The sequence below is a fragment of the Danio rerio genome, chromosome 4, assembly GCF_052040795.2.
Source record: "Danio rerio strain M-AB ecotype USA chromosome 4, GRCz13ab, whole genome shotgun sequence".
Classification (NCBI taxonomy): domain Eukaryota; kingdom Metazoa; phylum Chordata; class Actinopteri; order Cypriniformes; family Danionidae; genus Danio; species Danio rerio.
The window spans coordinates 12978111-12994099 of NC_141024.2; the positions used below are offsets into that span (position 1 = coordinate 12978111).

Here is a 15989-nt window from a genome sequence, read left to right on the forward strand (position 1 = left end):
TGCTATCGCCTCTATTGATTATGGGCAAACAGCTGGGTCTCTTTTAAACAAGACTACTTTTCCACACTCTTCCACCTGACCTCCTTCATCCGCTTAACTCTCAGGCTCTCCACCGTGCTCTGGGAGATGAAAAGAATGGAAGATCACAGACACTAACCTGGAGTCAGGATTCTGGTCTTTCGGCCCTTCAGCTGTTTCTGGACTCTGCGCAGCTGCAGGTGGTTCTCATGGCTGCGAGCGTTGTCCTGGATCCGCTGGGCGACCTCTGAGATGGCCTTCACTGCCTCTGCAGCAAGAGGTTATGCAGAATTAAGCAGCAGAGGGGACTGAATGGACACACAACCAAACTTCGACAACACAACAAACTTCGACAACACACTTCAAGACTGACGCTTGCTGGACTGCACATCTTTAAAGATGCAGTTTCACATTTTCCGCTGTGATACATTGTAATGTACTGTACATGGTTAATACATAAATTCATCACCAAAATCACATTTAAATAATGCTAATTTTATGATTTATATTTGCAATAATTTGTTGTAGTAATCTAATTAATCAATGTAACTATTCCATCATTTGAAATACTCCCCTAAAATAATTCTAAAACACAGTAGCATGAACACAAGTGTGACCTATTTATGCAATTTCTAACTTATTATGAGTGTCAACCAAGCAATACAACAGCATGACGCACTAATAAGTGCACACCCATAGGCGTTCATGCATTATGCAGCCTGCATTATTGCATATGATAATAACAAGTTTGTTTTTGGCCTCCACACAATGTTTGATTTCACCATCAACCCCCTGGAGAAACTTGAGGGTGCATTTACACATCCAAACACCACTGATTGGATGAAGACCTTGCCATAGGATGTTATGCCAGCCATCAAAAGCACAAGGCCTGCAAACTACATCTAAAACTTTTGTATTCTTGTCTGTCTGGGCTCTCTACAAAACAGATTTCAGTGGTTCATTGGTTTATTGGAAGCAAGCTGTGCAACATAAAAGCATCAAAACGTGATGTAAATAATGTAGAGCGAACTCGTTTTCAGAGTTGCAGATTGTACTTTCGGAGTCTGCAACGAAAACATTTCGCCAATTAGCGTGCCTTGAATTCATTAACTAATGTAGACATCATCAACTCATTAAAGAGGGAAAAAAAAGAAACACAAACAAGCAGATGGATACTAATTTTAAACCCAGCTTTGGTCTTATTGACTCGAACAATTCAGACAATGAACGCAGTGCTCGGGGCGTTTGCCTCATAGTCAAATAATCACAGCCTAATTGAGTCGCTTATCTTTAGAACAATTACAAGCAAAACCAAACAAAGTGACTGTTTAGAGATGACTGGGCCGCTCTCTGTACATCTCTCAGTCCTTCCCTTTTAAGAAAACCCTCTCTATAATTGTGTGTTCAACAGAGCTACGGCTGATGCATTATTAATACGATCTCATTCCACATTCTACGAACACTTTCTCTCTGTCTTTTTATTTTAGACATTCAGTATGTTTAAACAGAACTCGGTCCGAGGAGTTCTCGAGTGTTAACTTTTTTAATTAACCTTTGACAGTCTTCAAGAGGGAGTCTGGGAGATACTTGGCTGTAAAGATATAAATCTAAAAATGCATGCATGCATGTCGCAATTGCAACAATGTGTGCCTTGTATTCTTATTTTCTCATTTTATCAGGCTTAACTAAATTGCTATTGGTCTATGCGCCCTTCCATTAACATGTTAAGTGAATGCAAGTAATTCCTTATGGTTAACAGTTTAAGCAGTGTCATCTTGCGTTTGATGTATTTGCATTGTTTTTATTTTCTAATGACAATCTCTCTATTTCCAGGGGGATAGAGAGGGGATGGTTAGATGGGGTTTGATTGCACAACATACATACACTTTGTTGTTTAAATGAAATTAGCAAGAAGTTAGCTATTTGACAATTTTTTTTTTTACATAATTCGGCATGCATTTTGACTGTTTGGATTTGCTAAACAGAGTTTTAAATGGAGTGAATTGTCAAACACATGCTGTCTGATGCTTTTTTAGCATTTCAGGTGTGTGTCAATTAGCATAAGATTTCTAAGGGTACCATGGTTAATAACTCGCTTGAATTTCATGGACATCCAGCTGATTATTTTATACTCATGTTATATACTATAGTTTTTTTGTGCGTCTATACCGTTTATTTATTTTATTTTATTTGTTTATTTGATATAGACAATTACACTGGACAACCAAATCCATTTGTTTAAGTGTTTTAGCAAACTTGCTAATTCTCAACACATTTCCAGAGGAGGCTTGAGAAAATTGACAAAATGGAAATAATAAAAAAAAAAAAACATATACACAACATTACAATTCTTTACATAAAATTACTGAAGCAAAAGCAAAGGCGACATGATCCAAAACTAACAGTAGACTATTTGTGCAAACACTGTTTTGCTTTTAACCACTTTTTAAGAACACTACTAAAAATATTTAGATTACTTTCTGATTTTAGGCTAACAGGTAAATCATTCCACAGTTTGGCTCCCTTTACAGAGAAGACAGATTGACCATAAGAGGTCTTACACTTTGCACTAGACAGTCACCATTAGCAGTTGCTCGTGTGACTCTGAGAGGTTTGATGCCTACTGATTAGATCAGAAAACAGGATTGTAACATGATTATTTAAACATTTAAAAATCAATTTAAGATAATCAAATTGAATACAACTATCAAAACTAAAAAGGTTATGTTTACATAAAACTTCACAAAGATCCCATCGCAGGTTTTAAGACCATAATTTGAACTGCTTGTTTTTATATTGAGTCTTCAATGCAGTTAAAGAGGCTTGTGACCAAGATGTAATGCAATACGTCAAGTAAGAGAATATCATTGTGTGCATGTATAATTTTGCAGTATGATATGTTAAAAACCTAATAAAACGAAAACAGTTTAGATTTGGCTTAACTTTCTTACTCATATTTTTAACATGACTATGAAATTTTAAATTAATGTCTAGACTTCTGCCAAGATACTTAATACTTATCGTGTTAGTATTTAAAAGCAGTCGTGTGCTGCATGGATATATGTGCACAACAACTTAGCAAACAGTTTTCTTATTAAATTGCAGTGACTTTACTAATAATAGAAGTTATACAAATAAAACAAGTTATAGCATGATATTTTATAATATTGCAATACTTTTGTAATATCAGTATATATTGTGAGACACTCCCTTATAAAACAAATGCCATCATTTGGCATGTTTTCAGTTAGCACTTTGTCTATTGTCATCATCACACTAAAAATCAGTCCCAATCTCAGGGTTACATTGGCCAAAATCGCAAGTTCTATCATTGTGTATCCCGGACGAGCCCCCAATTAATGGTTATGACTTCAAAATGCACATGCTAAAAAATTCATTGGAATGACGAAAGCTGCAATTACGATAATTAAAACAGCATTTCACAGCATATGTGGAGAAAAAATCCGGAGAAAAAAAAAATCTACACACAAAAAGTGAAGTGGAAAACAACAACAACAATGCCTCTTGCGAGTTTCACTGCTAGTTTGCTTAATCAGATACAATATAATTTGTCTGGGTTGTTTTTAAATAATTCCCTTTACAATATGCCCAGGCCAATGGAGAAAACTTTTCCATCTACCGCCCTCCCTCTACCAAAAAAAAAAAAAAAAAATAGTGAGCTTGAAAAGCAGCTCTAATGAGAAGAGGAAGAGGCAATGGAAGGGCAAATCTAGATATGTACCTTCATCTTAGAATCAGGGGCTGTTTTAATTTGTAAGCAAAAGCAGCAAGCAACCAATGAGATTTTAATTGATACACATAAATAATTCCTTGTGTACACTGGCTCTTAAGTCGGATATGCTGTTTATTTGACGATAGAAATGAGTCATTATCGGGGCTTCTGTTGATGCCGGAGAGTTTTATTTATTTATATTTCGCATGCTTGATATCCTCTGATCTGGTCCCTATTAATTATGTCAAAATCCACATCGAGAGTTTAGACTCACGTTAAGCTTTGCCGTACTTTCATCCTCGGCGAGCAAAGCCACCCGGTGACAATAACAACACGCGAGCGCTACAACAGGGGCCCCAGAGTTGTTCTTTGTCACCCTAACAAAGACAACGGAGGCTGTCTTATCGGCTGCCAGCTTAAAAAACTTTCTTCCCTTTAAGACGCGGGTTTGTTTTGGCACCTTCTTCAACAGGCCATGGTCTCCTCCGCAATGCTTATCTCCGCAAAGCACCTCATCATCACAAATACATTGAGTGATCTCTTTTTAGGTTGCTCTGTAAGTGACAAACTAGAGTGGAAAGCAAATTTGACAAGCATAACAAGTGTGACTTTGGGTGAATGCGATTCCGCAGCTTGATACAGATCCTGACAATAAACAGATAATAAGAGAGAAAGAAGAAGAAGAAGAAAAAAAAACATCTAGACAGGCTAAACCCATCAACATTTTTGTCACAGAGAGCGCTAACAGGATAAGAGAGTGTTTGTCGATTTGCGAGACGGCGGTGCCGCTTACTTGAAAGCTGCTGAAACTCCGGGTTGTCTGGACCGGTGTTCTCTGTCAAGTCCCTCAAGAAATGCTTGTACCTAAAAAAGCAACAAATAAACAGGCTTATTGTGAGGTTTCTATAAATACAACAAGAAAAGGCCCATCTCAAGGTAACGAGGTCGGACAAGTGCCGTCATCGCAAGACTCGCATTAAGAACGCTTTTTGAGAAGGAATAAAGAGCCATTCAGCATGCAAAATTACACTAATGTGCCATATTTCTGGGTTGTTTCTTTTAAGATAATGCAACAGAATGGATTTTGAGCTATTTCTGTGCTATGGTGTAAAAATGTACAGTAAAAAAAAATCTGAATGTATTTCCTTCACATAAACAAGCACAAAAGGTCAAACTTTACACTCTGAAAAAATTCAATATTGATTATTGCGCTATTGTTCCCTAATGACACAAAAATGGCTGGGTGAATTAAGGAAATGACCCCTCGATTGCAATGAAAGGGCCAAATTGAGAAAGGAAGAAAATTTAGTGGTAATTCATTTCAGGGGATGGAGATAAAGATAGAGCGAGTCTTAATGCTAGAGATTACAGTTCACTTAAGCAGAACTCCAGCGACTGGAGACATCAAAGGCCTCTTTCAAATGAGAAGCTCTCAGAAAAAAAAAAGAAAAAAAAAAAGTTCGACTCTGCGGTATCGTCACAATTGGGAATACGATTCTCTACAGTTTTCTGTGCTTTGATTGTGGTGGAACTTGAAAAAGTTTCGAAGGGAGCGCATTAGCATTACACAGGTGTGTGCAGGCAATTAATGTAGCAATTAAATATGCATTACGGCAAATACCATGAAATGAAAAATCATACGCATTCGTTAACCTGAATGAGAGAGACTGGCTCTTTACATTTTAGGAGCTTGATCAGCAATTTTTAAATAAAACATACAATGTGTGACATTTTACTTCTATAAAGTGATTAAAATGTAATAAACTGAATTAAAATATGGTTAACATAAACTCGCAGTTGCCTTCATGTTATGGACTGATATTAAAATTATATTTGATAAATAACATGCATTTTCCCAGTGTTGGGTATCGGCTGGAAGGGCATCCGTGGCATAAAACATATGCTGCAAAAGTTGACAGTTCATTCCGCTGTGGCGACCCCTGATTAATAAAGGGACTAAGCCCAAAAGTAAATGAATGAATAACATGCATAAACAAAGAAACAAAACTGTTATTTGTAATATATATTTTAAAAATAGAAAATTGAAAAGCAGGAAATATTGAAAAAATAGTGGATTAATATAAATATTAATCTGAATATAATATACAGTATACAGTATACTTTATAATATACATATACAGATTGAAATACTAAAATATTGATAATATAAAAAGGTATATTATGAAAATACTGTGAAAAGACAAACATATATAAAAACTTTTATGATACATAACAGTATGGAAACATTAATTATGAAATGAAGAAAAATAAGAGCATATTATATAACATTTGGAAAACAACATTTCAAATTATTTACTGAATTTAGGAAAATTATGTACCTTATTCTGCTTGTACGAACAGATGCAGCTATTTGAAACATTTTGGCTTGAGACTTCCGGTCTCATTCACTTCCATTCATATTTACAGCTTAAAACAATTGTTACACTACTTGATGTTGCAAACTGATACTTTCTTATTATATTTTTCTACTTTGTCTGTATAATCATGCAAACACGTCTTAGTAGAGCAAGTAGTTTGACCGTTTTCTGCCGTTTATTATTCCTAGTCATTTCTCTCATAGGGAACTGAATGGGAAGTTCTAAAACAATCGCAAAAACAAGCGCACTTCTGCATTGAAAAATAAGGTCAATAAAAGGCAAAATTATGAGTAAAGTTAAATTAATTCTGATACTTCAATTCAATTCAATAGTACAGTGCTTTTTTACAATGTAGATCGTGTCAATGCAGCTCAACACTGAAGTTCTAGTAAATTGCAACTGTGTCCAGTTTAGTTCAGTTCAGTCTTTAATTTTCACTGCTGAAAGTCCTAACACTGAAAAGCAAATCCATCGATGCACAACTCCACAAGTCCCAAGCCAAGCAAGCCAGTGGTGTCTGGCAAGGAACAAACCTCACCAATTGACAAAAGTGAAGGAAAACACCTTGAACAACCAGGCTCAGTTGGGCACGACCATTTCTTCTCTAGCCAAACTTCTTGTGTAGAGCTGGAGACTAGGCATCGGAGGCCAGAGAACGCTGGATATCCGTCGTGGAGAAGCTGCAGGTGTATGTACTGTATGTCACCGGCAGATTTTCAGGCTGACTTACAGCATCAATGCAGAGACTCGTCTTTCACTGGGGTCTAATGCTAATTTCATTATTGTCATAAAAATTGTGCTTTTAAATATTCCATTGAAAAAAAAATAAAAAATGAGTATGCATTAATAATGAAAATTATTAATAAGGGGGATAATACAGAAATGAAAAGAAATAACCCGCAATACATGTCATGAATCCCTGTATTGATCCCAAATAAGCATCATAAAACGTGTGTACCGGTTAATATCATCCAGTAGCACTAGGCCTAGGTGATGTCATCCCCAAAGTAAAGTCGTTCTAGTGGACGAGTAAACCTTCACAAGTAGATTTAACATCACATCAACCGAAAAACGCTGGCGACAAAAGTGATGCAGACTCGACTTCACCTGCTCACAAACAACCCTCAACATTTCTGCCACCAAAAATCAGCTTCCCGTCCACCATTTCCAGCAGTTGTCAAATAAACTGGGGCATCTTTAGTCAGTCTTAAACGGGGTCTTTTCTTTAGTGACTCAGCCTGTCGAATATTCTCCTTCCCCCTAGAGTCTCGGCGGAGCAGGGGCCTTTCTAATTGGAGAAGTGTGAAGTGAAGATCGTCTCTTTTTCCCTGCGGCCATGTGGAAATTATGTAAACAGTGGTGGCAGAGGCGCCAAGACGGCAATGTCACCCATCAGCCCTGACAAGCACAGAGGGGGAGAAGAGCTCAGCCTTTAAACTACTGCTTTTAAGAGACTACAAGGCCAAAATGACGGATGCGGGGCCCTTATTCGGCCCTCCCTTCCTCTCTGGAGCTTCCAGGTGATTTGATAAACAGTTTCAGGCTACACAGAAAGGTTGTGTGTTTATTCTCAGCGGGGCTTGTGGGATCTCCTGCAAAGCTTCTCGTATTTGAGAAAAGGTAAAGTGGAAATAAATGCATGCTCATTTGTTTAATTATTTTCCTAGGATAAAGTTTTTGTATGCGAGCATTAAATGTGCTTAAGTGATTGCCTTTTAGATTGGTCTCCTCTTTAAATATTTGAACAATTTATTGGCAGATAGGAAAGGAGAATGTGGTTAAGGTTGCATCTGGTTTATGTAATACATTTGAAAAAATAAATAAACAAAAAATAAATGTAATGAATAAATACATTAAATAAATAAAAATAGATATATGTAATAATTAAATACAAATTTAATAATCATAATTAATATATAAGAATATATTTAATTTAATTTAATATATTCTTATTAAAATTTATAGAAGGATGAATTGATATAAAAGTTCAATTACCAAAGAATCTAATCTAATCTAATCTAATATAATATAATATAATATAATATAATATAATATAATATAATATAATATAATAATTATTATTATTTTAAATAATAAATAAAATAATAATGTATAATATAATAATTTATAATATAATATATTATAATAAAATATAATTATTATATAATATAAAATAATAATTATATAATATAATAATATATAATATAATAATATATAATTACATTTTTAATAAATAAATGAACATACACAAATACAAGTGGAAAACACAAAAAAAATTAATTATAAAATAAATAAATTAATAATTAAATTAAAACAAATAAACACAAAAATTGGGTCTAGAATGGGTATTATCATTTATTTAAATATTACAATTCTAATTTAGATTTGGTATGGTTTTTTTATTATGTAAAAAAGTACAATTACAATTTTTACAATTTTCAAAACAAAAAAACTTAATGACATTGAACTGGGAACTATTGAAAACCTACAGTAGTATTGATGCATTAGTGTTAAAACTGATACCAAGAACTGACAAACAGACACTATTAAAATACTATACTGATCTGGGGAAATCAATTCAAGTAAATAAAAGACTAAAAACTACAAACAATAATAAAAAAATTGATAACTTCAGATTACAAACCAAAGCTATTACCTGGCCAGTGACTTTCAGTTTAAAAAAGAATACAAGAGGCCTGAAATAACTTCTAAAAATCTCTACAGCACTTCTGCGTATGTGCATTTCTGTCATCCACTGGTTCAGGGGCTCCGTGACCTTGGGCTTCATTGACAACTGCCATTGATTTAGTCTGTGAAATAATGTTCGCTCTGCCTGCTCCTGCTCCTCTATCAGGTCAAGACTGGAACACTCCAGCTAAACAGACATACAGGTGCCAGAACAGCCATCAGAATGCTGCAAATGACACTGATTCTTGTTTGAGGAGATTATAAATTGTTATAATGTTCTGCAAGCAGATTTCATCCGGTACAGACAAAAGGATAACTAGCAAAAAAAAAAAGGAAATGAAAAATATGAATATAAAATCTACAAAAAGAAAATTATAATTGAAAATGATCAGAAACTTATAAAAAAAAAAAAAAAATTATAAATTGATAATTGGCTGCTAACTGCTTTACTTTTATTGCTATTAATACTAATAATAATAATAATTATTATTATTATTATATAATATATGGATATATGCAATAGTTATGTCTGGATCTCGAATCTGATTGGCTGATAGCCCTGCAATATTCTGCAATATCAGAACTCGTACTGTTTCAGGCAAAATCTCTTCAAAGTGTTTTATACTCAACTTAAATCAGTTGTGGCGCCGTGCAAACTGTTAGCTCGAGTTAAAAAATAAAGCATGCGCTCCGCCAGCCGAAACCATGTTGCGTGCACCTAAAGCGAACCTCCGCAAACACACCGATGACGTCACATTTGCCGCATGCACTCAAACAAACACGTCGAGTATAAACCAGGCTTAAGGCACGCCTCCTACCAGTGCCGATATACAGCCACATCGCACTGCTAAACATAACTGCTACTTTATTTTTATTCATATTTTAAATTTTATTATACCAATAATAATTATCTATATTATAAATAATAATAAAACATAAACCAAACAAATTTAAGATATATAAAAAATATAAAAATTAAACAAAAAAGGTTGCTAAGCACCTAAATGTATGTATGTAATAATGTAGTAATACCTATGTAATATTAATATTATTATTAATATTAATAATAATAATAATTATGGTTTAAAAAATAAACTATTATTGTAGCTGTTGTTTAAAAAAGTAGATAAACAAATGATTCAATAAATTTCTTAATTAATATATAAAATATTTAATATACTTCAAAGGAAAAAACTGCTCTGCTTTAAGTTAGCACAAAAAAAAAAAAAAAAAAAAAACTTGCACCCTACAAACAGCCTAAATGAAGCCTAACTAAAACAGGCCTTTTCTGAACATGAGGAAAGCTAGAGCGGCAGCCTATTACTCATTAGAAATGAAAGGGAAGAGGAAACCAAACAAGCCCCAATTAAGCCTCCTTCTATTAAAAGGCACTTAAAACGAGAAATAATCTCACTTCTTTTTCTTCTTGTCTCATCTTGTAGTAACAAATACATTACAGGCATTATCAGCCGCGAATGCCCTTATTAGGGGCGTAGGGGGGGCAAGAAATCTAATTAAAGCGGCAGCGCAACAAAAAAGGGAACAGCCTAATGAGCATTATTAAAGCACATTCCAAATAATGTAAACGCAACGCGCTCGTTTAGCTGCCCTGTCCCACTCATTAGTGCGCAAAGCAAAGAGAAGATAACGAGACAATAACGTAATCTGCACCGTATTTATAACAGTTCAGATATTCTAATGAAGAGTGTGTGCTAGAAAGCAACGCTGGCCTAGTTACCGCTAATTCCTTTGTAATATGCGGATGAAACAAGCATGGCGCCTTTTTTATTATTTTATTTTCGTCTTCGTGCCGCAGCAGAAATGTCGGGTCAGTTACGCGTGCATGTCAGTGCTGGAGAAGAAGAGGAGGAAATATCTGTCTAATTATTTGTCTTTAAATACGTGCATTAAGGATTCAAATTCCTAATTAAGAGACAACAGGCGCTGTCAGGCTCCTGCATGGGTTATTGAACACGGCGGCGGCTGTTGCATAATTACTGCTCTTTAATAGAGGGAGACGTATGAGCGCGTCGGCTTTGAAGCCACCAAAACTTCGGCAATTAAATTATAACACAAATGATAACAGAACGCAGATTGTTTTTCTAATAATACACTGGGAGACTTTTGAGATACGAGTCATGTACGAGTAGAAGATCCTTACCGCCATTGGATTAAAGTTTAATTATTTTCTGGGAAGGGACAGTTTTTCTTTTAAAAGCAAGCACCTAACAAACGCATGATAACGTTATTTAAAAAAAATCATCAAATAATTAGTGGTGGACAGTAAATAAAGTATTTTTACGTCACTACTTTATTTAATGCAGTGCTTCATTTGTTAATTTCGAGGTCCTGGAACAGATCGTGTTAACTGATCCGGTATGTTACCCAAGGAGGTATGTTGAGGTGTCATGCATGAAAGTGGAGGCATTAGTGAAGTATTGTTTACTTCACTACATTTTAAAATATTGCACGTTTTACTATACTATATTTGCTAAACATATCAAAGTAAATTAAAAAAAATATTTTGAAGAAGAGGTATTAGAGTGGACAGACAAGATGGTGTTGTATAATTCGTGAACGAGCTGAATTTTATCAGTTAACCTGTTAAACTGGTTCGCAAACTGTGCAGAACTATTTGTTTGTGAATCGGACTGACATCTGTTTACAAGTCAACAACTTACTGATTCAAATGATTTGTTCAAAGTGAGTCTTCAAGTAAGCGACTCACTGAATAAAGTGACTCGTTCAGAGTGCAGTCTCCATTAAACAACTTAGTGACTGAAGTGATCTGTTCAGAGTGAGCCTTCAGCAAACAACTCAGTGAATGAAGTGACTCGTTCAGAGTGAGTCTCCAGCAAACAACTCGATTATTCAAATGATCCATTCAGAGTGAGTCTTCAGCAAAAAAACTCACTGATTTAAATAATTCATTTGAAGGGAGATTCCAGTAAACAACTCACTGATTGAAGTGACTCGTTCAGAGTGAGCCTTTAAAAAACAACTCACTGAATGAAGTGAACTGTTCAGAAGGAGTCTTCAGTAAACAACTCTGTGATTAAAGTGACTCGTTCAGAGTGAGTATTCAGTAAACAGCTCATTGAATGAAGTGATATGTTTAGAGTGAGTGTTCAGTAAACAACTCACTGATTTAAGTGATTTGAAAAGAATGAGTCTTCAGTAAACAACTCACTGACTGAAGTGATCCATTCAGAGTGGGTCTTTAGTAAACAACTTACTGACTGAAGTGTTTCATTCAGAGTGAGTCTTCAGTAAACAACTCACTGATTGAAGGGACTCATTCAGAGTGAGTCTTCAATAAACAACTCACTGATTAAAGTGATCCATTCAGAGTGAGTATTAAGTAAACAAACCACTAATTAAAGTGAGTCGCTCAGAGTGAGTCTTTAGTAAACAACTCACTGATTGAAGTGATCTGTTTAGAGTGAGTTTTCAGTAAACAGCTTGCTGAATGAAGTGACTCGTTCAGAGTGAGTCTTCAGTAAGCAACTCACTGACTGAAGTGATCTGTTCATAGTGAGTCTTCAGTAAACTCACGGATTGAAGTGACTCGTTCAGAGTGAGTCTTCAGAAAACAAACCATTGATTAAAGTGAGTCGATCAGAGTGAATCTTTAGTAAACAGCTCACTGACTGAAGTGATCTGTTCAGAGTGAGTCTTAAGTAAACTCACTGATTGAACAGACTCATTCAGAGTGAGTCTTCAGTAAACAACTCACTGAATGAAGTGATCTGCTCAGAGTGAGTGTTCAGTAAACAGCTCACTGACTGAAGTGACTCATTCAAAGTGAGTCCTAAGTAAACAACCCACAGATTGAAGTGACTCGTTCAGTAAACAGCTAACTGAATGAAGTGCAACCTAGCATTTTTTACAGTGCAACATTAACGTTTCTCTCACATAAATACAAAAATAAACACTGAGTAGTTCCAGCATTCCAGCACACAAACAAAACAAGCCATCTCAATTGGTTCTAAAGCAAACCTAATACTTTCTAGCATTTTAAACCTACTAATTGGACACCGATTGGCTAATTAGATACTTAAAAACCTCCTTTTGAACTGATGCTCACTCGAAAACTTGCCAAGCATGCAAACAACAAAGTTAATGAACAAAACAAAAAGCTTAGATACATATAACGCCACAGACAAACACGACAAGCACACCGAGAAGAGTTTACCAAGTTTTTAACTGCACTATGACTGTTCCCAAGTGCCTGAACCTAATTAACAAAAGCCAAGACGTAAAGCAGATTGTCTGATAGCCTCCAAGAATTTCAATAAGGCTTCTGAGCTTGAGAGCCCAGCATTGTGTTAGGCAATCACTACTTGAGGTCAACATATCAAGGACGACGAGACGAGGGTAATGTTATATTTAGGGGATCAATACCAGTTCGGAGAGTAAATATATTAAATAAAAAGCACTTTTAAAAAGACTTAAGAATCTTGTAGTGCTCGTCCTAGTCCTTCAAGTCTCCGGCTGAATCGAAACAAGTGAGCTTTAGTATTACCCATTTGAGCGGATCAAAAGAAGAGAGGAGCCGAGTTTGCCCGAGGTCTCATCTTAAGACTAAACCGTAGATATGGAGGATGCGACCTCTCGACTTCCATGTAAAAGCGACATCTCAATAGCAAAGAAACCACCATTGGGAGGACGGCACTACAAAGCTGCTTTTAAATGAGTTCAATCAACACCTTTGCAAACAAACACAAGCGGCGCGGAAACCTCCTGAACTCCTCATTATGTTGCGTTTGAAGCACCGATTGAATTGAACCCATCTGCTGTGTAAGCACAGTCCCATATAACAGCCCTGACACTATCGGCTACATAATGGCTCGGCTCCATTAACACGAGTCCTCCTCCGCTTTTTGAGGCTCTCTGCATGTAAAAGAGATGCGGCCGTGACCTGCTGACCCGCTCCGAGTGAAGCCACAAAACCAAGGATTAACCTCTTATATGGCACTTCGGTACGTCAATGTTGAGGATGTTCAAATCCATTATGGAGCTGTGAAAGTGTGCTAAAAACACGCCTGTTTTTATTACTGTACGCTCTAAACCAGCCAGAACTAATGCTAGACACAATCAATATCATGGTCATTTCACTCCATCTGAATGCAAACTGGGACTCGCTTTTAATTTGAGGTGTAAATCGCGGTGGTATTTTACAGGATGATTCGTTATAAAGGAACTCGCGAATAGGTTATTGGCGCTTTATTTAAAGATTTGGGATGAAATTGAATTGAGGATCCAAACTGGAAAAAAAAAACAGTAGAGATAAAACTGAATAAAAAGAAATGAGACAAGTTTATAGAGACAAAATTTAAAAGCTACAAGTTTTAGAAACCAATGAATAAAGCTTAAAAAGGTAGATAGATAGATGGACTTTATGACATATAGATGGATGGATAGATAGACTATGAGATAGATGAACAGATGAACATTATGATATATAGATAGACAAATGAACATGATGATATATAGATAGATGGATAGATAGATCCAGAAAGACATTATGATATATAGATAGACAAATTAACATGATATATGATATGTAGATAGATGGATAGACAGATATTATGACAGATTAGATAGATGGACATTATGATATAGAGATAGAAAGACAGATAGACATTTTCATATATACTGTGGATGGATGGATGGATGGATGGATGGATGGACACTATGATATATGGATGGATGGATGGACGGACAGACAGACGGACATTGTGAAAGATAGTAGGATAGATAGACATAATTGACATTGATAGGCGGATCGATAGAAATTCTGATATATAGATAGATGGATAGATAAACTACAGTAAGACATAGATGGACAAATATATAGACATTATGACATAGATCGACGGATGGATAGATAGACATTACGATTTATATACATAGAAAGACGGAGAGACATTTTCTTATATAGATGGATGGATGGATGGATGAATAGACAGTATAATATATAGATGGAACAATGGATAGGCATGATATATAGATGGACAGACGGTGGATAGACATTATTAAAGATAGTTGGATAGATAAATATTATAAAGGACAGATAGAGATTATGATGAATGAAAGGATGTATGGAAGGGCAATAGGATGTATGAAGGGATATTTTATGGGCTGAAGGAAGGATGGATGGATGGATGGATTGATGGATGGATGGATGGATTTGATGGATGGGCAATAAGATGAATGGATGGGCAATAGGATGGATGGGCAGGTGAATGGATAGATGGATGGATGGATGGATTGGTGGATGGATGGATAGGCATTAAACGGACAGAAGGATGGATAGATGTTATGATGAATGGATGAATAGGCATTATATTGACAGAAGAATGGATAGATGTTATGATGAATGGATGGATAAGTATTTTATGTAGAGAAGAATGGATAGATTTTAAGATGAATAGATGAATGGCTAATAAATTGACGGAAAGATGGATAGATGTTATGATGGATGGATGGATGCATGGGCAGATGGATGGATGTTATGATAGATGGGAAGAAAGACATTATGATGGATGGATGGATGGATGGATGGATAGGCAAATTGAGAGACATGATGAAAGATGGGTGGCTGGATGGAAATACAGTATAATATGGTGGATGGATGAATGGATGGATGGATAGAAATGATGGATGGATATTTTGATGGACGGATGGACGGACAAATGGATGGACGGATGGATGGACGGACAGACAGATAAAAGGACAGCCAATGAGAGAACGATTGATTACCAAGAGACAAAAAGTAACATGGACAGATTAGTGAATATCTAATTGTATAAATACATTTTTTCATTCACCCATCCAATTAAAATTACTTCAAAAATAATTTCACATCTTAAGAGACAAAGAACTTTGCAGAATAAAAAAACTAAATCATCTATCGGCTCATCGATAATCACCTAAAATCTCAATATCGAAGCTTTATTCATCTCTGCAGCACTCGACTTAACATCCATCATCAGTCAGGAGGACCGCAAAGAGGACGAGTGCAGGAGCAGAAAGAGAGACAGAGAGAGAGAGAGACAAGAAATGCAGCTGCGGTAAATGCCATTTAATAACAGGCCTGATTTTCTCCTCCCTCCCTGAAGTCCTGCTCCACGTCTTCAGCAGCCACCATGATGATCCTCGCCATCCAT

At 35.8% G+C, this 15989-nt stretch overlaps 1 protein-coding gene across 50 annotated transcripts in view; it reads right to left on the bottom strand.

Moving 5' to 3' along the window:
• arhgef39 (Rho guanine nucleotide exchange factor 39) overlaps window positions 1–15989 on the bottom strand; it is a 247881-nt gene that overhangs the window by 58980 nt on the left and 172912 nt on the right. For all 50 annotated transcript variants that reach the window (XR_015481973.2, XR_015481970.2, XR_015481971.2 and 47 more), the window contains 2 exon segments: window positions 4545–4615; window positions 158–286 (listed from right to left, as the gene is read on the bottom strand). Coding sequence is in view for 25 of the 50 variants with exons in the window: in XM_088649796.1 (XP_088505922.1) it covers window positions 158–286; window positions 4545–4615 (200 nt within the window). In the remaining 25 variants the exon portion in view is untranslated.